The sequence below is a fragment of the Lasioglossum baleicum genome, chromosome 1 (assembly GCF_051020765.1).
Source record: "Lasioglossum baleicum chromosome 1, iyLasBale1, whole genome shotgun sequence".
NCBI lineage: Eukaryota > Metazoa > Arthropoda > Insecta > Hymenoptera > Halictidae > Lasioglossum > Lasioglossum baleicum.
The window spans coordinates 11,585,321-11,610,112 of record NC_134929.1 but is presented as its reverse complement, the minus strand read 5'-3'; the positions used below and the strand labels follow the sequence as shown (position 1 = coordinate 11,610,112).

The 24,792-nt window shown below is 45.1% G+C and overlaps 2 protein-coding genes across 3 annotated transcripts in view; one reads left to right on the top strand and one right to left on the bottom strand.

Annotated features, from left to right (window-relative positions):
• LOC143208836 (rho GTPase-activating protein 20) overlaps nucleotides 1–24,792 on the top strand; it is a 289,326-nt gene that overhangs the window by 8,796 nt on the left and 255,738 nt on the right. The gene's annotated exons all lie outside the window — the stretch shown is intronic.
• LOC143209498 (tubulin monoglutamylase TTLL4) lies at nucleotides 3,175–7,753 on the bottom strand. The gene is made up of 4 exons (XM_076425244.1): nucleotides 5,135–7,753; nucleotides 4,659–5,062; nucleotides 4,173–4,563; nucleotides 3,175–3,844 (listed from the first exon to the last, which is right to left on the bottom strand). The coding sequence occupies exons 1-4, from the start codon at nucleotides 5,753–5,755 to the stop codon at nucleotides 3,386–3,388; spliced, it is 1,875 nt and encodes a 624-aa protein (XP_076281359.1). The 5' UTR covers nucleotides 5,756–7,753; the 3' UTR covers nucleotides 3,175–3,385.

Below are 24,792 nucleotides of genomic sequence, written 5' to 3'. Positions count from 1 at the left end.
ATCTGGAAATCCGTCAGTCCATTTCATCAGTCCGTCAGTATTAATCTTTCACGATCAATCCGAATGTCAATCTTCGATGTGACTGTCATTCCGATTGACCGTGTAGGGTCCGCTTATGACCTAGTCGGCCAGCCGCGTTATCATCGAGCGTTGGGATGCATGAGGGATTCACCATGAGAAATCTAATCTCCTCGATTTCAGTTTTCGCATAGGTATAAAATGTGCTCTCGATGACCGGACATCGCGTTGTGCTCTCTGAATCGTTGAGCCGATTCGTTCGGAAGATTCTGCACGAAATGAATTCGCGCGTCGTCCCCGGTTAACGATCAGCGGCGCGGTAATTAGACACCCGAGCGGATTCATTCGTGAGATTGCGAATTTCAGATCTCATTCTGCTCTGATTGTCAGAGTCACGCAGCCGTACACTCGCTAATAATGCGACAGTCGGAACGCAGCCACGGTAAACAGTCCCCTATTTTATCACGCTCGACCGCGACCGAGAACAGAACACGTGTATCTGCTGGAAAAACAATTTAAGACCGCCTACTCGTCGTTAGATGGAGAACTTATGCTTCCGAACGTCGACTATTCCTGCCACTATCTTATATTCTTCCATTTATCTACGACTCTTTTGTCGTTTTTACATCGAGACGAACAGACTCGTTGCGTTTCTGCGTAGCATCCGACGCGAGTTTCTACCTGGCGCGAGTCTAGACTCCAGACAGGTATTACGAGCCTAATCGCGGCCCGTCGAAGCTTTTCGGAAAGGGAAACCTGAGCGATAAAGATTAGAGGGGTCCACCGAAATTCCTAGAGGTCGTCGAGCCTAGAACTTTCCTCTTTCTCGGAGATTTTTGCGCTCGAACGTTTCACGTTTACGAGGATCAATAAAAACCGATGAGTTTACGGTACTCTGTTCTCCGACCGATTGTAAAATAGTTTCTTTCGCTTATCGCTACGTGATTTCTTTGAGTTACGCGGTACGCTGCAACACGGTGCAGCATAATTGCCACGAACAATTAACGAAGGAAAGTTTCGATGGCTCCGTGGATTGCATCGTCCAGGTAAAATTTTTTTTGGAGACGAGCAGCCATACTGAACCTACACGAGCCGCAGCATATAGTAGATACATTATACAGGGTGTCCAAAAATGTTTAAACAATGACTTAATAAGGAATATAAATGTTTCGGGACACAGAAATAGAAGCTTGGCCGCAGGTTGAGTATAGCAGGTTTAGAGCGTTGAACGTCGACGAAAGCCTTCGACAGGGTTTGCTGAAAGCGGAAAGGTAACTGGGTTGCACACGGGACTATGACGTCGATAACGGTGGCTGCAGAAGGTCGTCTCGACCGTATGAAAGCTGCTGGAAGTCCACGGAATTTTCAGGAAGTGATTCATGCCTTCTGAAGTCTCCGCTCCGACGAGCTTTCACCGGTCGATTGCTCGATCGCTCGCTTGCGTCACCTTCCGAGCAGGTGACGAGCCGTGACCGACTGCATTTAAAGCTGTTTAACCCCTTATAACATCTGTGCAACATCCAGTCAGAAGATTTCGAACAAAATCTGTCGTGTACAAAAATGACGCGTTTCTCCGAGTACGATCGCTGCCAGCATTTGCTTCGTTGCTCGTCTTCATCGTGAACATATTCCTTTCGTAGGAAACGAGTGAATTGACTCATTTATTTAAGCACAGTTATGGGAAGACGGTCTATGATTTCAGACAACAGTTTCATTTGAGGTGTGAAAAGTGTGTTGAAGATTTCAAGCCAATCATCTCGCCGTATCCTTCACTATCATTGTAGAGTGTGATAAAGGCTTAAGAAAGCGTGGTTACTATGTTTGAAAGAAATCGGACATCGATGGGAGAAGAAGCGTTGCGACTGAATAATTTTGCCGAGAGCGCGCAGAGGCCGATTCCTCGCAGGATCAACAATGCGAACCGAGCGTAGCGGAGCCGTGTGCTCGAAGATCATTGTGAAACCATCCGTTGCACCGGAGGATAGGAAACACTTTCAGGCCTGGCTTTATCGGAATCGTCGGTTGTAAACGTTTCCACAGCGTGCATCGTCGTTAATGCGGGTGGTTGCGCAACGAGCGTTCTGTTCCATTACGATTGTTTTTTCGGCGAAAATTGCGCCATGATTGGACGGTCACCAGCATGGCATTGGCTCTGTTTGTTTCGTCTGGGAATTCTCTCATCTCTTCTGACAGCGATTCGGAACCGGAATACGGACGAAAATTGTCGAATAATAGAAAATAAAAAGGCAATAATAACAGTAAAGCCTTGAGCTAAGAAAAACCCTCGGGTCCGTGTTGTTTCTTAGATCGTACAGGTCTCTTATTCCGGAGGTAGCTTTATGCAGTTTGAAATATTTGTTTTGGAACTCGCCTCGAGACCGTGATTCTCGATGAAACCCGTGGGTTCGCCGTTTGTTGCACGCGAAACCGGACGGGAAATCGGATTAAAGGAAGTCTGTTGTGGAGATCGGGGTAACAAATGATACGATGGTCGAACGACGTCAGCCTGACCGATATAGCTTTAAAACGACTTACGTCTCGCGGTTACGGTGTTGCGCAACTCTAAGGTAGATTAACAAGCGTAAGGTTTCGTCCGAATTTCTGGGATTCCATTCACATCGAATGCCGCACTGGACGAAATCGTTTATACGCTGGTTCGGTTCGGGTCGGTTCGGGGGCGTGTTGTGTCTCTGGTATCTTAATTGCCGGCGATATCGCGGCCCGATAGGGTCCTGTTACGTTAGAATTTCGCCAATTATCTACGGGCGTTTAACAAAGGTTTCGATACAATGGAACGCCTAATATGCACGATCTATTGGCAAAATTGTATACATATATGTACGTTGAATCGATCGAGATCGCCGGTGCAGCGTCATCCTCGAGACCACGATACCGTTGATCCTGTCAAACGATCATTTGGCCGAAAGCATGCCAATTACAGAATTACTCTGTATGGATTATACTTACAAGTCTGCAGAGTTTATGGAATTATAATAAAAGGAAGTAGTTGTAGTTGCTGAGACAATAGAAACGATTAGGCTAAAACGATTAGAAAAAAGAAGGAAATTCTAATGTGATTTCTGGTGCTCTTCGAACAAGTAGAAAATTTTTCTTTCTGTAATTCGTAATGAAGATCTCTTTGATCAGCGGCGAGTACGATCAATTATGGATGTTATTCATAAATTCGTAACAGAAGTAAGCGGAGCTGCAATAAAAAGTTGGAACGATGCAATTCGATTGCGTCTGTGTAATTGAATAACCAATTTATCGACATGATGGGGAGGCACAATGTAATTACGTAATTAAATCACAGTGTAACACAATTAACAGAACCGTGAAGATTAGCTGAAAGGATAGGAAATCTTGCTTAATTGCCGCTGGCGTCCAAATGCCGCATCTGCTCGCAGTACTTCCTCAGTCTCTCGATACCTTCGTTCCTTTGGTTATGATAGCGATGCTCCCAGGCGTCTAAGAGACGATCGTAGTACCTCTCTACTTCGAAGAACCTTAGATACGGGTAGGCGTCCTTTGTTGGGAAGATCTTCTCGAAGTCACCGATCTGAGTCAGCTCGTCTTCGTATCGAATCAACTGTCTGATGTCGTCCCTGGTTAAGGTCTCCACGATCCGGTCCAAATATTCCTCACGGCTCTGCATCGCGTTGATCTCGTTCTGTTTTGTCTTCTCTGGAAGACTCAGAGACATGCTGTACAGCTTCGCGTCGTGACCGATCGAGTCGTACTTTCTGCAGCTGTTCTTCGCAGACGTTTGACTAGTCTTCGGTACCTGGTAGCCAGCCATGTTCAACACGTTCCTGACCAGAGGACCCTCAAAACCAGAAATCCAGACATAATTTTACTGGAGGTTCTAAAAATATTTTCGGTTCCTAGTAGGACTCCTAATCAGTGGCGCGTTACCCTATGGGCAACTTGGGCAAATGCCCGGGGCCCCAAGCAAAAGGGGGCCCCGAACACAAACCAAGATCCAAGATCCAAATTCTACTTTGCCCAAGGCCTCAACTAGTTATAACGCGCTACTGCTCCTAATTCTTTCTGGGACCTAATTCAGCGAATTGCAACTGCGTCCAATGGACACGAGTGCAACGGACAATGGTTCAAGTGAAAGAAGGAACGCAGTAGGATGATCTGGTATCTACCTTGATGATGGTATCAAGCGCTGAATCCGTGTGCAACGACGGCAGAATGTTGACTTCGAGGAGCCACGGTTTGAAAGTCTCGTCGAGCAGCACGTCGAATCCGTACAGTTCGTAGCTGGTGTACCTGGAGGTTAGGTTCTCCGAAATGGCGGCGTTCATGCTCGATTCTGCGGCTATCAGGGTCTTGATAACAATGTCTTTGATCTTGGACCACAGCTCCGCAACGTCCATGCCCTCCTCGGACAAGTGACTCCATAAATTACCGAACGACCACTTGTGTGCTCTGAGCGCGTTCAGCCCGTCGTTCATCACGTAGCCGGGGTTCAGCTTGTTCACGCTGGTGTTGGTCAGGTGCATGCACTTGTCGCTCAGATTCATACCGCGGATGTACCTGAAACACACAGACACGTTTCACGTCGGAAAAATTGGCGAGACTACTTGAACAGCTGATTGTCCGAACGATGGCTGGCTGTAATTCTGAATTACCTGACCGAGGCGAACCGAACCAAGCCCTCCTTGTAAATATAGATCCTCGTCGGATTGACGCTCGTTACGAGAACGTAGACGCGCAGATCGAACTTGGAGCCGTTGATTAACCTCGGCCTCGAGATGTAACGCTGGACGATCATCGAGTGCCACTTCGGAATCTCCCACCATTGATTGATCACTTTAATACCCTGGCCGCGACCCGAGGTCGGCGGCTTGATGATCCACGTGCCACCGACGCGGTACTTCTGCCACACGTACTCGAACTTGTGGATCTCCCTCGGCAGGATGTAGGTGCGAGGCATGAAGTTGTACTCGTGCTTGAACTTCTTCATCATCTTGCTCAGGTTCAGCCAGAGCAGGTCCTTGTTGCCCAGGTTGTGCGAGCCTGGGATGCTGTTTACCTGGAACGACCGGCAGAGTAAATCTTTATTAATAATTTCATCTACTCATTTCTGTCATAAACGCAGAATTACCTTTTGGTAGTTCTTCAATCGTTGATATTTCGAAGTATCCCTGAACGAAGGGTACCAAACAGCTGACCAGTCAGAGTTCTGGCTGACGATACGATAACCAGAGTTCACAATGATCTTGACGAGGATCCTGGGCATAGTGGTCGTGCTCCTCCACTGCAGCAGCTGTCTAAGATCTTTTGGCAGCATCTTGGATCGGTTCTCGTGGCTCTGAAAGTTGACGTATGGCGGCACATGTGGGAAAAGGCTGTGCCTCATGGACAGAGACGCCATTTCTCGCGCCTTGTCGCCGTCAGCTCCCATGTCCAAGACTGTTTGATCGCGATTCGTTTGGGACGCGTTTCGACGATCATTCTTGCTCTTCGCCGATCCTCTGGCGTCCGCCTTCTTCGTTCTCGGTGTGGAACCCGCAGATTTCGATACTCTATCGATCAGCATGTTCTGCGAGTTCCTCTTCGCGGCGAGGAACGCGTTCTCCGTGAGCTCCGTGTAAACCAGCCATTCCTCGTCCAGGTCCAGGTCCGAGCCCAGGTTAATCATCCCACCGAAGGTGGAGGTGGACGCGCATCGATGGCAAACGCTGTCGAGTTCGATCGGAACAGGATCGCGAAAGTCTGCCGGCATCGTGGTCCAGAAATACTCGTCAATTTCCCGGTCATCATCGGTCTTTCGATAGCTCGAGGAATTTCTAACCGACGCCCATCGTCGAGCTTGTCGCGCCGGTGTGCAACGAAGTTGCCCGCTTCAAAGAAAACAGCGTTATCGAATTTGAATCGATACGCTGTTGCTTGCCGAGTCGAGAGAACATTATCGAAAAGTTTCGAAATGAAATGCCACGCGTCAACGATCCTGCGTACCGGTATCCTCCCTCGATGACACTGTGCTTTATAGAACTTTTACATTGATCAACTGTTTTGTTTCGACTTGCACCAATTTGTTCCATTAAACGGCTCGATTGTTCATTCTCGTTGCTACCGGGAAACGAAGAGGCCTGTATATCGATGTGCCAGCAACAAGATGCAACGCTGACGATCTCTATCCTCATTTCTGCGGAGAATTTCGAACACGTGTCCCTTGACAGTGTAAACGCAGCCTTACCCTGTGTCGCGATATCTCTTGGCATGCGTGCGAAACGCAACGAAACGAACACACAGTCGCAGAGGCCTCGCCAATGCACCAACGATCTATGAAACCGGAGGCAGAGTGTGTTACGCGCGTAAAGCATCCGCGTGTTTACCCCCGCGTTCGAGTGCGTCTCCGTGCTGGAAGATAAACGCCGTTGTGGCACGCAAATGCGGAAAGGCTCTCCCGGATCAATCGCGGCATTGTTCGGCGGCCCGATACGAAATGGCCGAACAGAAACTGATTTAGTGCCGGCTGTTACTCTCCGCGAATCTAATCGGCGAGCGAGCCGAGCGTGGCCGAAGGAGATCGTCTCCGAGACGACTCACCGGAGCTAAATTATTGAAGGATATCGAGCTCAAGTTCGGAGCGTACAAGATTCCACGGTGGGGTGTCGATTTCGCTCCGTTTACGCCGGGAGCCACTAAGCCACGCCTATTCAGAGAAGGCCACGCCTACTCTTCCCACAAAGAGAACGAGGATTGTGATCCTTAGATCTACAAGCATTAGGGGATGCAGGATTTTAGACTGCTAGTAGAGGTTGCTCCATCCAGGAGCGATAAGGCCACGCCCTCAGGTTCGTAACTAGGATCCAACCATTACAGTGGGAAGTATGAACAAAGGTTGACTCTCAGAGTACTGGTCCGGCTCGGTTGAAATTGAGAGTAGCGACGTCTGCTGACGTAATTTCTGGTGAAGCGTGCTCCAGTGTAAACGTGGCCTAAACAGCCTGTCGCGGTCGCTCGCTCTGCTGTCTCCGAGCGAGGCGAAGCGAGGCGAGGAGATCCGCAAATAGGCCTATCGTTCTCGTATGTATAGCTCCGCTCGAGTGTCCAGGCTCTAATGGCGATGCTGCTCGATGCTAATTTGATTCCCGTGTAGCGCAATCACAGGCCTGATTGTCGATGTTACGCGCATCACGCGCATTCCTGCGTGCGCGCTGGCCGCGTTTTCCATCTTGCACGATTAATTGTCGGTCGTGCGTGGCCGGTCCGAGCCGGGCCGGGTCGTGCGGGCTCTCTCTCGAGGTTCGCCCCTAGATCCCTCGATCTCTCGATCGTGGTTCTCGCCGCCGAGAATGCTGGAATGCGCAACGTTCCCGTGCCCGTGTCTCTAATCTCCGACGCTGTACACAGTACACAATGCCCGGACACACAACCGACCGCGACCGGCCACAGCCAGACCGGCACAGAATGTAATACGGCGCGATACCAGATATAACGTGCATTTACATACACCAGCCAACAACGATCCGATCCGATCCGATTCGATCCGATCCGATGGGATAAGATGCGACGTGTCGCGCTATTCTTCCGGCAACGAAACCCGCTTTCCATCCGATTCGTTTTCGACCCTTCATCCTAACCCAATCTGCACTCGAAACACACAGATATCGGATAATGCTCCCTTCGAACATCCATCGGCAATTTTATCAGAGCTCTGGTGCAACTGGTTGGGACAATATATGATCTCGTGCAGCAGAGGGTTAAGGGGATAGTATACCCTCGATTTGTAACTAGAAAGGGACTAGAATCTTACTAGAAAAATGGCTCGAAACATGGGTTTGCGCGGTTTCGTTTAATGTCCTTATACGAGCAAATTTTGTGCTGATTGAGGGCTCATTCGAAAGAGGAAGGTTCACCGCATGGTGCTCTGGTCATGAGGTTAACGAGATTATGTTTATATCTAATAATATTAGTGTCCAAAGTAGAGTAAAAATCTAGGAAAAAAAAACCAGCAGATTTCAATGCATTTTTCTGTCTCTAAAAGACTTTTTGACTGCTATGATGACCAGAGCACCATGCGGCGAACCTTCCTCTTTCGAATGAGCCCTCAATCAGCACAAAATTTGCTCGTATAAGGACATTAAACGAAACCGCGCAAACCCATGTTTCGAGCCATTTTTCTAGTAAGATTCTAGTCCCTTTCTAGTTACAAATCGAGCCTATACTACCCCCATTACTGATTGCCGCAATCTTCAGAACATTGTCGATGGCACACAGAGCGCTTTTATTGAGAGACTCTTTCCCTGCTCAATTTTCGGATCCATCTTCTGCGTAGCGTGGGAGAGTTTCGAGACTCGTCGTTCGTTCGATGCACTGCGATTGTTTTTTCTGGCTGCGGCGCGGTGCGGCGTGACTGTCGCCCGCGTGCGTGTGTCTGTGCGTGTTCACGTTGCGAAATCACGAGCGCGCGCGGGAGTGCAGAACGCGGTACGGGGAATAGTTTGCGGCAGATAAAGAACAGAAAGCACAGCTTACCGAAAAAGAAGAGGGCCGGAGAGCCGCCGATTTCAGATGCGCGTCCGCGCGAGCTTCGATTCGATTCGAGGGGGTCGAATCGGAATCGAAATCGCGTGTATCGCGACATCGCTAATGCATCGCGTCGTCGATGCAACGCAGAGTTACGAGACCGGCTAGCCGCGCTGAATTCCCTTCTGCTTATGGGAACGATCGGGAGGAGAGTTATTTCTCTCTCTCTCGAATATGTATTGTATAATATTATTATTATTATTATATACGAACCGAGGTCCTTTTATACAAATGTGTACAGTTTTGACAGTATAATTGATATAACAAAAAGAAGATATGACAAAAAATCTTGACATAAAATCTTAACCTAAGTCTTAACTAAAATTTACATAAAAATGGACCGTGCGAAACTAAACAAATACAGGTACGATTAACATATAGTATTGCGCAATTTTGTTTTGAATGCCTGTAACGTGCCATTAGAAAATATTGTCTTATGAAAATGGCAAGATTTCATTTATTTAGATTTTGTGCGATTTTTATGACAATATATGATTGAGTATACTCACTCTCTGCTAAAATAATTAAAGGAAGAAACGAACATTCATTTAATTCCAGCGTCTTGCAGAGAATTTCTCGAATTCGAAGTTTTATTCGCGAACGCGTTCGACCGAATGTCAAGCGCGAGACGCGCAGACGGGACAGCACAGGACAGGGTCCTCGACCGTTTAATTGGCGCAGACAACAATCACGGTCTTAATTAACCTTCGGAAAACAGAATTCCTGTCGCTTTCTACGAACGCTTGCCGTTTGTATTCCGCGAGCGACGCGCAGAAGATCGACCGATTTGAATTTCTATTCGCGCTCGGTTCGCTGTCCGGACTGTCTGCGCTCGTCGGTTCATACTCGCGGTAAAACAATGGACGTTCTAACAGCGATAATGACGGATAGTTTTCTTGCGAGGATTGCGTGTTATCGTTCCTGGCGGTTTTAAAATATCTCGACGGTTAAGTAGACTCGCGGCTGTTGTTATCGTCGGCCGGGTGCAATTAGGGAACTTTTCGCGTAAAATCGCCGTCGCTCAAAATACAGGTCGCTTGACGACAAACTCTTTCGTCGAAATTGAAAAATGCATCACCAAACATTCCTCGCATTTGCGCTTGCATTTCTTAGGGTGGATTTATAGTGGAGCAGCGAGGTGAGCTGTGCGGTGAAACAAAAAGAAAAACAAAGAAAATACATATGTACTTTTTCATTAGTATGTGTCGAAATGTTGTCACGAATGTTGGCTTGTTTTCACCGCGCCGCTATCATCGATGCTCGCAGCTCCACTATAAATGCACCCTTCGACGCTTTCGTAGTGGTCTTCCTCTTCTTCTTCGAAAGTACGGATTCAAGCATCTATAGCTTAAAGAAAATATTGACGTTCGTGTACATACACGCGAGGAATAAGAAACGACACCATAACTTGAGCCAATATTTCGAATACTAGAAGCGCGAGAGATGCTCACGGTTGCAAAATCGCAACGATGCACCGGCGACGGCGACGCACGCGTGCAAGCGTTCTGCTTGCGGATCGAAGGACGTGTCGCTCGTCATTCAAAGACAATGCAACACGCGATGCACGCTCGTGCCGCCGCATATCGGCTGCGTTTTCTCGCGCAACGCGGCTATCTCGGCTCTCTCGTAAACGCTTTCAACGATCGTTACGCGGTCTCGACGACACCTCAAGGCTTCCCCTTCTTCCTGTCCCTCCTCTTCCATCTCTTATCTGTTCTCCGATGTTCTTTTTTCTCTATTCCCATCGTTCATACTCTCCCACACGCGCGCGCACGCTCGCGAGTTTCACAAGCCGGCTTCATTAACTCCTTCGAAGCTGCCTCGCGGCCTCCTTTTTCCGCTTTTTCTCACTTTTTTCCACGAACGGACGATCCTCGTGGGAACGATTATTCAGCCGGGATCGATATAGCATCGGCGATTTTTCTCGGAATTCAATTTTCACGCGACATGTATGCAACACTCTTCGCAACCGGATAACAATAAGTATTTGAAGAAAGTTGCACTCAAAATCATCCGAGCAACAGTTGGGCATACAGGGTGTCTCAGCTGAAGGAGGCCACCGAAATATCTCCTTTATTTTTAATGGCACAAAAAATATTTATGGCATAATTAAAATGGTATCGAAGGGCTTTCGTCCGGTTATATTTTCAGTTATCATCATCGTTATTTTTTTATCGGGAAAACTTATTTTCTTTTTATTCCATCTTATGGCGGCTGAAAAAATACATTTGAATGTACTTAAGTCATAACAAGATGGAATAAAAAAACTATTGTTTTCCCGATAAAAAATAACGATGACCTTGAGAAAACTATGAAAAAATAACCGGACAAAACAAAATTGACAGACAAAACAAAATTTTTGTGCCATTAAAAATAAAGGAGATATTTAGGTGGCCTTCTTCAGCTGAGGCACCATGTATACAAGTGATTGTTCCTATTCTTCACGAAAAATTCATATACTAGTGTAGAACATACGATATACAACCAACATGTTACGCAAAATTCTAAAGTTTAACGGTGGCCAACACTGGCTAATGATTAAATCAGTAAAAAGTCTAAGGAGTCCGGTACCTATCAGCCCATAACGTTTCTAACATTGCACAGCAAAATTGATTTTCATTTTCCACTTCGCTAAGAATCGTCGTTACATGCATGTCTAAGCTACGAAGGTTCGCTTGAGGATCGATTATCGTGCACAGTCGACGAAAAATTGCGTAGATCGTTAGAATCCAGCGAGAGTGAAACGCTGGACGGCAACAGAAAAACTCTTGGAAGATAAATAATCCGCGCGATGCGAGTCGTTTGCGCAATCCACTCGCAGAATCTCTGCTATTGACACGGGGTATGCAGAATTTTCCGATAGCGCGAGGTCTTATCGAGAGGGTTCGGCTTTTCCTCGCCGCTTAGGCTATCTGGTTGCGCAATTTAGATGTACCGTAACCGTGAAATCACGATTCGACGAGCATTCGACTGTCGTAACCGAGAATTCGCAATGTTAATGGATTTTCATTGGCCATGTATCCGATTCTTGTATTCGTACTGTCTATGTACTATGTACTAGTGTACGAATTTTAATCTGGTATCGATACGCGCGTCAAATACAACGGTGACGAAAGTAATCAATTCACCTCTTTTATACCAGAGAAGTATCTCATCACAAAACTGCAAAATTTGTAAAATTCATGCAGTATCTTCGAACATCCTGAATTCAGATTATGGCAATGATTTTGACAAATAATTTGTTGAACTATTTTATGTTGTAAATGTTATAGTCAGTAGCGCGCTTAAACTAGTTGGGGCCTTGGGCAAAGTAGAATTTCGGGGCCTCCGGGGAAGAACGTAGAATTTGGATCTTGGATTTCGGCCAAGTTGCCCATAGGGCAGTGATGGCGAACCTTTTTGAAGAGTGAGTCAATTATTTTTATTTCTTTTTTAAATACAAGCCCGTGGGTCATAAGTTAGTGGCTTCAATTAGAAGGGGAGCGGGGGGAAGGATGCCAATTATTTGGAAACATCAAACATTTTGTTGAAAGATAAAGTTGACAGTTGAATCTTTTCGGTTCTCACTTTTGAAATAATCAAAAAAAGGTTTTATAGTTTTCTTTTTGATTTTTATAACTTTAACTTTTGCAGATCAATATTAGGGTAACTGTACCAGTGAATAAACGGGCACCAGCAAATGAGCCCTTTTATATATTTCAACAAATTTTAAGCCGCACGGCATACTAGCGATAATGACTCTTGGGCGAATGGAATATATGACTCTTTTTCGTAGCTGTATTCCTATTGGTTTATATTGGCCAATTGACCATTAGTTTCTAAGATGGCCTATTTTGACCAAGTGCGTTGAGTGTGTGCAACAGAGCTAAGACTAGTAAGGTATGTATACACGACCTTTTCTTTTACACATGAGTTTTTATACTTTTCTTTTACACATGAGATAAAAGTTACTAACGATATAGATGTACGTGGGTTTAAATATTGAATATAAATCACAAAAATAGCTATAAAATGAATATTTCGTTAAAAATTCGTTGTGTCTATTCACGGGTCCACGATATTACTCATAGCTCAATAAATGAACAGAGTGTTCATGAAGTGACAACAATGGTAGAATGTGAAAAAGAGAAGGTATGGAAATGGCCAGAGATTTCAGATACGGTTTGGTACAAGAGACAGGATGTTTTAACAAAGATAACGGAGCCAAAGAAAATTAATTCTAGGGGATTTTTTGTGACTAAAGAGTTAAATAAATGGGAGAATATTGTTTAGTAATTTTGTTCATTCATTGGACCATCATTGTTCAATTACTAGAATGTAGTGTTCATTGACTGGTATTTTTTATATTTTTTATTTAACGTTTAATAAAGAAAAATAATAATAATTTCATTTTATTTGTGTTCATTTTTATTTTTGACAAATGAAGTATACAAGGGAGCCATTTGGCATATATGAGATTCCTTTAATTCACATATATTTTTTTTAAATAAAATATCTTCCTGAACAATTTCTTAAATGTTCATTCACTGGTGCAGTTACCCTACAATAAACGCGTGTGGGTCACTTACAAAGCCTTCGTGGGTCAGTATCTGACCCGCGTGTCATAGGTTCGCCACCACTGCCATAGGGTAACGTGCCACTGGTTATAGTACAAAACAAAATTGTTGGTATGGAACGCAGGATGGATATGAACGCCATAAGTACCCAATAATTGATATCAGGCACTTAGAATCTTGATACATATCGGCACTTCTAACAGACTACATATTTTGTTGTTGAATTGAATGGTGTATCATTGATGACCTCGGTATCAGTCCCATCACTAATCCTCGCGTCCGGGTCGCGCGTTCCACGTCCGTGGATCTGATCGGCCGTTAATCGATCGAACCCGCGGCTATCGCGGTCAATTACGCTCGCGAACAAGCGAGAAACACGGCGGGAAAGAGAGAGAGAGTATATTAAATGATTGATTTCCGTTCGAAAAGTCGCACGCCGGAATTCGTGACGCATTATGCTTGCCACGTGGACCGTGAAAGTGCGCGAGCCGCGATCACGCGTGCGCTATCGTGGCCGCGGATACACGTTTATGCTCGCCTCGTAGCTTATGCACTCGCATTGTCGACGCGAATCATGCTGTCTCACTACAAATTTACGAGAAATCCCGACTGCCTCTCCCGAGATCCATACACTCAGCGAATGGATCACTCTGATTTGGCAAACGTCCAAAATATCAAAAATCGTTATTGCACCACTCAATTTCCGACGATTCAATTAAACGGACAGCTGTTACGACAACGGAAAGACTGATATGTCTACTACATGAAGCAATTTCGAAAGTTTGATAACTAAACCTGTCAATCGTGTTAAGCACCATCAATTATGTAGTTGGAAATCCTCTTCTGAGGGTTAAAAAGCAAATGAATCACAGCTATAAGCTCTCGTTCGGACAGTGTAAAAAATGCTCGTGATTTTAGGGCAGGCTAAATGATTGCAGCTCTGCATTCAGGTAAAGACATTAACCTAATCGCGAAAACGCTGGTTGGGGGATGGTCGGGATCGTTTGTGATAATTGGCGAGGGTTTTCTACCGGTGCGACTCGCAGTCCGCGTGTATTCGGGATCATTGCACCGAACCGGTGTAAGCAAATGCCCGTGGCAATTACTCACTCGAGTTGAAAACCGTGATCGCTGGCAGACCGATAACAAAAGCATGCTCGATCAGATCCGAGCCGAGCCGAGCCGAACCGATCCACTGTTATTATGTTATTATTGCAACCTGACTCACTCGCCCACCGCGCCGCCGTGGAAAAACTGTGACGCCGGCCTCGGCGTGTTGTATCTCTCGAAGGTACACGGCGCATAAGCCATAAGCGCCCGCGTAGCGTAGTGTGCACTGTGTACCGTGTATAATAGCCTCGGAGCCGGATCGGTTCTCGCGAATTAATTCGATCGCGATCCGAAGACAAGTATTAATTTTCTAATAAGATCCTGATTTTGAGGGGAGATTGCGGTTTATTTAACGCTTAATTGGCAGTCGACGCTCGCGGCTCGCAGCGTTCCGTTACATCGCGTGTCCAATTCATCATGGCACCCGGCGCACCATGGTCTATCCTGAACAGTCGCTCTGTTCGGTTTACCGTGTGAAAAACAATGGAGCCCCGGTTCGAGAACCATAACTTCGCCAACTAGGTTTGAGTTACGCGGACTGGACAACGTTCAAGGTAGCCTCCCATCGTGGTTACTCGGTTAGAGTCGCACCAATTATATAACCGTAGTGTGTGTTCACATCACCTTCCGTTGCTCGCGGATTATCGCTAAACACTCGACGGTTATTTTTAAAACTAATTGGAACGCGCAAATTGGACTCTCGAAACGTCAAAACTATTTACTCTGATTGGAATCGGTCTGTGGAATACCTGTTACAAGCACACTAAGATACAATTTTACTCATTCCTAACAAAAATTAGTAGGAGCGAAAGGTTCAGAAAAATCAATGAATACATTTCTATTGAACCCCTAGTGTTCGTATTTATATTGTCCGGCTTCGTTGATAGTACAACCACAGGATCTAAGAAACAGAACGGACCCGGGGTTTTCTCTTAGATCAAGGCTTTACTGTAAATGCATCAAATCTACAGTCTATTAAGAATTGTTCGAAACACAGTCTTTGTACAACAATTCTGAACATTTCCGGAATCGTTCGAACAAATTCGTAGCAAGAATGATCGGGTTGGTCGATGTTGACGCGCGAAACGACGATCCTAGATGGTCTAGCACGGAATTCCAAGCTGAGCATGGTTTACAGTCTACGTTGTTTTCATTAACCGTGACAAGGACGAAAGTTGGACAAGTCGATCGCGACGATGAGTATGCATATCGATACCGGGCGAAGGTATGCAAGCCAAGACCATATTAATGCACTCGATGCACGTGCGAATATTAACTAATATGCAAGATCGACTCTGTCAGGGTCGAACGGCAGCGAATCGAGCCGCAAGCTTCCATTTTCCGACCTTCGCCGATGCGATGCAAAAAATTGGTATGCACCGATTTGTTCGCTGCTCGCGAACCCACGGATGCGATTATGCAACGCTTCGGTCTCGAGCTAAGTGTTCGAGCAATCGCGAAAAATCTGCGTCTCTGTTCCGGATTTTCCTCGATTGCATCTCTCTCAGCGGTAACGTAACCGTAACGTCGCATCTCCGAGGAAGGGGATCCACTGAAAGTTCATCAACATTATCATGTTCATCAACTTTTGTTTCATTCCACCCGGTCGGTTCCAACATTCCCAATAAAGATCATAATTTAACCATTTAACCACCATTTTTCAATACCGTAACTTTCTCTTATTTGCAGATGATCTAAAAATCTTTAGCATCATATCTCGTCCATGGATGATTCTTCCAGACTACAGATAGACCTTGACCGTTTCTGCGACTAGTGTCACAGGAACGGTATGGATCTTAACATTAAAAAATGCCATATTATGCGGTCCTCCCGTCGTTCTGCACCTCTCATATATCCTTACCGTCTTAATGACTGTATTTTCTCCTCAATAACAGAAGTTAACGACTTAGGAATTCACTTCTCCTCTACCCTAGACTTTTCCAACCATTTTTATCACATTGTCAACTCCGCTTCAAGAATGCTCGGTTTCATACTTCGTTTTTCCACAGATTTTCATTCAATCCATACACTTAGGTTGCTATACATATATTACCCTTGTCCGTCCCCAGTTAGAATATGCGTCAACTATATGGTCTCCGAAAAGCGTTAAATATGAAATTATGCTAGAGAGAGAGTGCAGCATAAATTCCTCAGGTTTTGTGCATATAAGACAAACAACCCAATGTCATTCTTTGATCATAATTACTCAATAATATTAAACACAGTCAACCTTGAAACATTATCCGATCGTAGAACAGTTTCCGACCAGAGCTTTATCTTCAATTTAATTAATAACAATATAGATTGTCCCGCACTCCTTAGGCAAATCAATTTCTACGTACCTGAACGTGTTTTGAGAACGAGAGCAGGATTTCAAACAATGAAATCCAAATCCTCATATGGTATAAGAAATCCATTAAATCGCATTATTGCTTGCTCTAACATATTTTATAACAATATCGATTTTTTTAATGGCACGTTACAGACATTCAAAACAAAATTGCGCAATACTATATGTTAATCGTACCTGTATTTGTTTAGTTTCGCACGGTCCATTTTTATGTAAATTTTAGTTAAGACTTAGGTTAAGATTTTATGTCAAGATTTTTTGTCATATCTTCTTTTTGTTATATCAGTTATACCGTCAAAACTGTACACATTTGTATAAAAGGACCTCGGTCCGTATATAATAATAATAATAATAATAATAATAATAATAATAATAATAATAATAATAATAATTATGCAGTTAATTTGCAGATGTGTTAGCAGCGTTTCCCATTTTCGCGCACGACAACCTGTAAGCGTAGGCATCTTTCGCGGATCCGTCGATGCGATGTGGCGTCGAGGTCTCGCCAAGGTCTAGCAAGGCGCAAAGGCTGAGCCGCATTATGCGCCGGTTCTAGGCATTTTTATGCAAATCGATGCAGCATTGTGCCGAGCCATCCGTTCCACTAATCGAGCCACGATCGATCGTCCTCGTCCCGTCTCGTCGTCGATTCGAGACGCGAGTAGAATCGTGCCTCTCGTTCGAATCGTTTGTCTAAATTTAACAAGGAGTTACGTAATCTGTTCGATGAGATTCGATTGTCCACGGTCAATATTATTCTGCGAGGGATCGTCCGGGAAGATCGTAGATCCTGCTGGAATCCGATCCGAGTACGTGTTCGACCGAAAATAGGCTCAAACTTGTTCCACTGGTTCGAAATTGGACCCGTAGGAACGAATCTTCGCCTTGGGCGTTCTGCGCAACTTTCTTCGTTCGAGTCGCGTTGTGTTTGCACATTTCTTCTCACCGTTGAGTATGGCGCGTGTTTCGGCCAAACTATAGGATATAGAAAGTCGGAATAGCAAGCTTCTCGGGCCACGAATACGATCGCAAGTGATCCGAGCAGTTGCTGGATAATCCGAAGGTTCGTACACCCTTTAAACGGCGCGGCGATCGATTATTTCGTAATTAGCTTCCAGGAGGCAATGAAACTTGTCGAGCAATCGAGTCGGTCGTTCGACCCAACCGATTTTCCTCGCGACAATGAAAGCTCGTTGTCGGCAGGTTTTCTTTGCTCGGGGCCGGCCATTTTGAAAGTCGACGTATCTTTTAAATGCGAAGGACGCGTCGAAAATAGACGCGTGCACCGCGGAACCGCAAGAAAAGCGGGCTCCGTCCGTTCGATTCCTCGCGAGCCCGCGCGTTTCGGATCGCTTCGGGCCTCGTTCCCGATCGATCCTCGATGTTCGAGAGCTGGTATTCGTGCCTGCTGCGGCCAGCACTCGCGTGCACTCGCGTGCGAGCGGCGCGAGCGGGTGCACGGCCTTGAAGCGTTTCTTGCCTTTGACGCGCGCGTATCTCTCAACATGGAGAGAGATTGACAACCGCTCCGACAAATCGGTGCCGACCGCGTTCCTAACCGACTACCCTGCCTGCGTGTGTTCCTCGATCCATCGATCGATCGATCCGGCCATTGATAGAACGATCGATGCGTCTAACGAGCCACGGTATCGCTCTTCTTCTTCTCTCTCTCTTCTTCGGTCGATTTATCTCTCAAACTTTTCGCCACATTTTCGCCAGAGGCTGATACACATTTCTGCTGACTCTTGCTGTTTGGTTTAATGTCTTATCCAAGTCTTGCTGTTGGGATTATAGGTTGGGAGATTGAATGTATTTTTCAATGCTAGATGTTTATTCGATTAGCGCAGCACAATGGAATAAACGTTGTTCAGATGTGAATAAATACTGTTCGCATATTAAGACCTTTCGTTCTTTGCATGCTCGTGCATTTCGGTGCGTACTCCAACACTCGCGAAGACGAAAAGCTTGATGGTTTCCTCGGAGGATTTATCTGGTCCGACAAATGCGGATGCAAGGCCGAAGGGAGTGCCTCCGAGACGGACTCGCTAATAAATCATTATACAATCGACGCGTCGACGATACACCAATCGAGCAGATTGTCGCGTTAATTGCGCGATACGGTTTTCAGCGCAGAGTTATGCGCGGATGTAAATTCCTCTGCTATCGATTCCTCGTCCGGACCGCGAGATATTACACGCGTTACACGGTGTTGGTTACACGCGCGTTCGTCGTTCTTCTTTGCGATCGCCGGTCAACTACCTACCCCCTCGGACTAATTCGTAATTGCTTCGGGTGATCTATGGCTGAAAATATTTTCATGTTTCTTAACCTGACACTAATTCAGTCCGAATTTCGTGGAATTCTCGTTCAAATATAACCGGTGGCTGTATTGTTTCTACCTTTCGTTTGATTTCAAGATAAATCGATGAACCTGTGCGACTGCGTCGGTAAATTTTGTTTGTGACATTTGCAATTTACTTATGATATTCACTTTATGATCTCAATGCATATTTTTATGCCGCAAATATAAATCAATCTGTAGTCATCCGAGAATATAAAAATCTACAATGATTTTACTGTTTGTCCAACAAAAATATTAACTTGGGGTACCACTTAAAATTGCTTTATATCATTATTCAAGATAGTTTTTTACATTTTATAGAAATATTATAGGATTTTATAGGACGGGTCTGTGGAAGAGAGCAGCGGAAGAGCAAGGCCGCGTAAAAGTAGAAAAGCGTCTAGGCCGGTGGTCGGTTTTTCTGAGATCGGCAAAGTGTGTCGGCCGATCGCGAACAAGAGCAACGGCAAGCCGGAAATATCGGCGAGAGGAACAGGGAGCTAGAAGCAACGCGCGGCGTACGCTCGAACACGCTCGAACACGCTCGAATCCGTTCTGCTAACGGGTCTGCCGTCGGCGTTCGAGCGTTTTTCAGCGGATTCGCGTCTCCGAGCGTATCCACGGCACTATCGTTCGCCGTTTTCTATCCACTGTATCTACAGTATCCGCCGCGCCGGCTCTTATCACAGAATCATTTCCATAGAAGATACGGCCGGTCGATCGCGATTGCATCGCGTAGCGTTCCCGATAACGGTACCGTTGCAAATATATCTATACACATACACTTTATTTTACCAACAAAATGCTACTTTCAACCTATCTTGTTTCATCTGTCCAATATGAACAATTTTTACCATTGTGAGAAGCTGTGGACGCAAGTCTATGCAGTCGTACGATCTATCGAGACTCGTTTCTTGTATCTACGGTCTTGCAACTAAGTTGCTGTCCTACAACTACCATGACAGTCATATATTTATTCGGTCTCGTGGTGCTGTATCATATTGGAAAATATTCTTCTAAGCAATAAGCTCGGAATAAAATTATTGCCTGCATCTACAGTCTTACATCTAAGTTGCTGTCTCCCAACTAATTGTAAGTGCTGTCTTACAAGTAATTTGCTGTTTTACAACTAAATGCTGTCTTGCAACTAACAAGTTGCTGTCTTACAATTATGTGCTGTCTTACAAGTAAGTTGCTGTCTTGCAACTAACAAGTTGCTGTATTACAACTAAGTTCCTGTCTTACAACTAGCATGACAGTCATATATTTATTCGGTCTCGTGGTCTGTATCATTTTGGAAAATATTCTTCCAAGCAATAATCTCGGAATAAAATTATTGCCTGCACCTACAGTCTTACAACTAAGTTGCTGTATTACAACTAAGTTGCTGTCTTACAACCAATTGTAAGTTGCTGTCTTACAAGTAAGTTGCTGTCTCACAACTAAGTGCTGTCTTACAACAAAGTTCCTGTCTTACAACTAGCATGACAGTCATATATTTATTCGGTCTCGTGGTCTGTATCATTTTGGAAAATATTCTCCCAAGCAATAATCTCGGAATAAAATTATTGCCTGCATCTACAGTCTTACAACTAAGTTGCTCTCTTACAACTAAGTGCTGTCTTACAAGTAAGTTGCTGTCTTTCAACTAAGTTGTTATCTTACAACTAACATAACTGCTGTCTTACAACTAACTGTAAGTTGCTGTCTTACAAGTATATAAGTTGCTGTCTTACAACTAAATTGCTGTCTTACAACTAGCATGGCAGTCATACATTTGCAGTATCATTTTGGATAACATTCTTCCAAGCAATAACCTCAGAATGAAATCATTAGATTACATAGAACGAGTGTCTTCGTTCAATACCACTAATATTTTCTACCTCACCTATTTTCGTCAGGATTCCAATTTTTCGTTCGGCAAACGGTCGCGCGCTCGATAAAACCACGAATAAATTCTATGGAGAAGTGTGCTGACGGTATTTTCGCCAATAAATTGGCGTGCGGGTACGCGATCAAAGGCGGACGAGGAACGAAAGTCGCGCGTGCCACGTGAGAAATTTCTATCGGCTCGCGTTATAATTCCTCCGAGGGGAACGGCACGAGGGCAGGAACCTTTTCCGCGTGGAATTTCGTCGTAATTCATCCTGGGGACTGCGAGAGCTGCGAGGCGTGGTGGACACGGCGGCGCAGAGAATCGGGGAATCATTTTTATCGACTCGACTGGAGAAAGAGAGAGACTAGAGAAAGAAAACGGAAGGTTTCCAGCTGGGCGTCGCGAGTCGCGAGCCGTAGCCGGCACGCGCGTCGTACATCGATCGCAGATCGATAAATCGCGGCTCGACACGCCGAGCAACAAGTTCTCGCGACCATCCGGCTGCTCTCTTGTCGTTGCTCGTCCTATTATGCTCTTCTTTTTGCGCCGGTGAAAGGAGATCCCTCGGATCTATCCGACGCGACGCGCGATATTGTCTCGCAAGATGAATAAAGGTTCCGCCAGAGAATAGGCCAAGCGCAATTCAATGGAGAACCAGTCTCAATATTTCCGCATTTATTCGGTAACGTCCCTGTAATGGTTCGCGTTCACTTCAGAATAGCTTGTCGAAGTTTTAAGCATGCGATACAAGGCGAGTCTCGTAACATGGCGACTTCAAATAACTCGTGAGCTACTTGTTCTACGAAAAAATGTTTCAAACAAATGTTGCATGGTTTCTAGGGCAACATATAGCCATTTACATAATCTGTTTTTTGTTATAGTACTTTGATTTTTATCGAGATTTTTTAAATGAAATGACTAATATATATTCTCATATTACATTAAATTGTCTGGTCCAATTTAAAGAAACGAGCTTAGTGTCTCCCAATCTAGATTCGTCCTTTCCTTCCGCTTTCGTTCATTTTCACAGGACAATTCGAAAGTTTGCGCACGTGTCCTGTTCGTCGTTTCGAGCTATTCGTCATCGCAAATTTCTCTTTTCGGTTTGGAGAAGCGGGTCCTCCGCCCGCGCGTCTTTTCGACTGTTTAATGTTTAGTCGTGGTCGATGATATCACTGGAAAGCTCGAGGACCCCGCAAAGGCGTTGACATCCTTTCGAGTTATCCTCTCTCTCTCGCGGATCCCGTAGAAACGTTTTAGGACTCGATCGGTGGAAAAAGTAGGCGGACGAGACATTGAGGAAGGTGAGCCAGCCGATCCAAACGATCATGCTAATTGTAGTTTCCTTCGTTTCGGTCGCCTTTACCGGCGCGGCTCGCGCAAAAACGCAAACGCGTTCGTCGGATTGTCATACAATGCCGCGTGCACGCGCGCGCGTTGCGTCGTTGATTACTAGCTTGCGGATCTTTATGCAAAATAAAAATTCTCCGCATTAATTGCAGGACACAGGAACCAAGTCTCGGTCTCTCCTTTGGGGTTGGGTTGATAATCTCAACCTCTTTGTATCTTTCGATTGTCTCTATGCCCACACATTTTTATCATAAATTCCTAAAATTCGCAATTAGCTTCGAGATTGAACATCGCGTCAAATCTCTGACCTAAAACTACCGAGCACTGAAAGCAATTAAACTGTGTTTTAGCTGATAAAAATGACAAGGCTCTATTTATTTAGATTTCGTGCAATTTTTATTGCAATATGCGCTTGAATAAAGAAATTTATCTAATCATTTTCCATGTAACCAACGTCATAATTTCAATAATTATAAAATTAAAAATGTAAGACCGGTCATTTGACCAGCAATGGTAGGCTTAGTGTTAACTACTTCTCCCGTTATTTATGTTTTCTCTTATCCGGACGGATGTGAATAGTCAGTATCACGAAATTATTTTGAATATCAAATGTTTTCCAAAAACGACTCCATAGAAATGCACCTTTGTCTTCGTCCTTGCTCTTCTACTTTTGCAATATCGATTTTGGATTTTGTCCAGCTAGTGTGGACGATTCGCGCGACGAGACAGAGACGCCTGCGAACAGCAACCGCTCAACAAGTGGGTGTCTCCACTTTCACCATTATCGTAACGGTACACGTACACATATACTCCCGTATTCTAATTCGCTTTGCGTGTCACTGGTTCGCTCGTCGTATCGGGTTCACTCGTCCGTAATATCATTTTTGTTACGTATCCACGTTTGTTTTCTACAACGAACGTGATCGATTTGCTTCGCTTTGCCTCGCGAAGCGGTTTATCGTCGGACGCCGTTCGTGATCGAGATCGAGATCGTTGCGTATCTTTCCGAGAAGACGGGAGATCGACGTGACTTAACCATTTCAGCTCCCGTCGAGTTTCCTTGAATGGTTCCATTCAATTTCTGTCTGCCGGATTATTCGAAAAACTGGTAAAACATCCATTGAGTTCGATTCTTCGATCGATACGCATCGTGTCTTTTGTCAGTCATAATGAGAACAGATCTCTACAGAATCTTCCATGTAGGAATAGTACGTAAAAATGAATTGTTTGACGAAACAAAAATATATGAGTTGTTGCAAATCTCTGAGAGACTAATCAGCGTAAATTTTACGTAGTCTGTCGAAGTTTATGGGTCGAAAAATTGAAAATCTCCGTGAACGGCGTTAGCCGGGATTCCATGGAAATGCTCGATTTGGCAAGAAGTGGTTTGGCAACGGCTGTGGCGTTGCGGCCGCGGAATACCGAGCAGTCCTCGCAGTTCTTGCAGTCCCGAGAGCGGCACGATTTTTCGTGGAAGCGTTTAGCATTTTCCCGCGATCGTTCGTTCGTTCCGAAATTTCAAACGGTGTCGACACGCTGCTCTCCTCTCTGAATCGGGCTCGCCACCGTAGAACGAAGGGTTTGCGAAACTGTGCGACTCGGCGCGTGCACGGTCGCGTGCGCTCCCTCTCGTTTCTCCTCTTCTCTCCACTCCTCTCGTCCGGTCGCGTTGCGTCGATTCGATCTAGTACACGCACGTCCACGGAGAAACGATTAATTATCATTACTTGCTCGTCAAGCACCGTCCCGAGGCCTGACAGGCTTCCCCGATGCGACTCCTTTCGAGCAAATCAATTCTTAACCCGTACCGATACCGAACCGCACGCATGTTCCCTGTCATTCTCGCGATTTGTGGAGCGTGATGCACTCGGACGCGACACAGTTTCGAATCGACACTGCCGATTATGCTCTCGTGTTCCCTTCGATCGAGGGTTGCCGGCTCCTCTCCGAGGGTACGTTCACGTTCGAGCTGTGGTAGACCGCGGATTTTATGCATTTATTAGCATAATTCCCGTCGAAAAATCAACGGCTGGCTTATTTTTGGAGGTATGCCACCAATTTATTTTTAGCAATTAATCCTGTCGGATTTCCGGGATGAAAGCATATTCGTGCACCCCTTTGGGCTAACCGCTATCTCTGTACCAAATTTCAACTTTCTATGCCTTCCGTGTTTCGAGATTAATGTGCCATTTGTCACAGTGTCAAACTTGAATGAATCGAAATAGTATCAATACATCACTCTCATCCTAGTGAAAATAGTACATCGAAGAACACGTTCTTAAGTGGCTCCTATATCTCTATATATAAAAATTCAGTCCTGACTCATTCACTCACTCACTAATCAACGCCCAGGCTAAACCCTTGGACTTAGAAAGCTGAAATTTTGCACAGAGGTTTCCTTTATGACCTATACAAGGGATAAGAAAGGATATTTCGAAATTCATCCCCCAAGGGGGTGAAAAGGGGTTGCAACGTTTGTATGATGAATATTTTGTTCGTGGTCGGATTTGCTTGAAACTTCGTCTTAATGCTCTTTGATATAATTAATCAAACGCCTGTTTCGGCATTTTAAAAAATTGATCCCCTAAGGGGGTGAAAAGGGGTTTTGAGATCTAAGATGGCGGCATGACATAAAATTAAAACT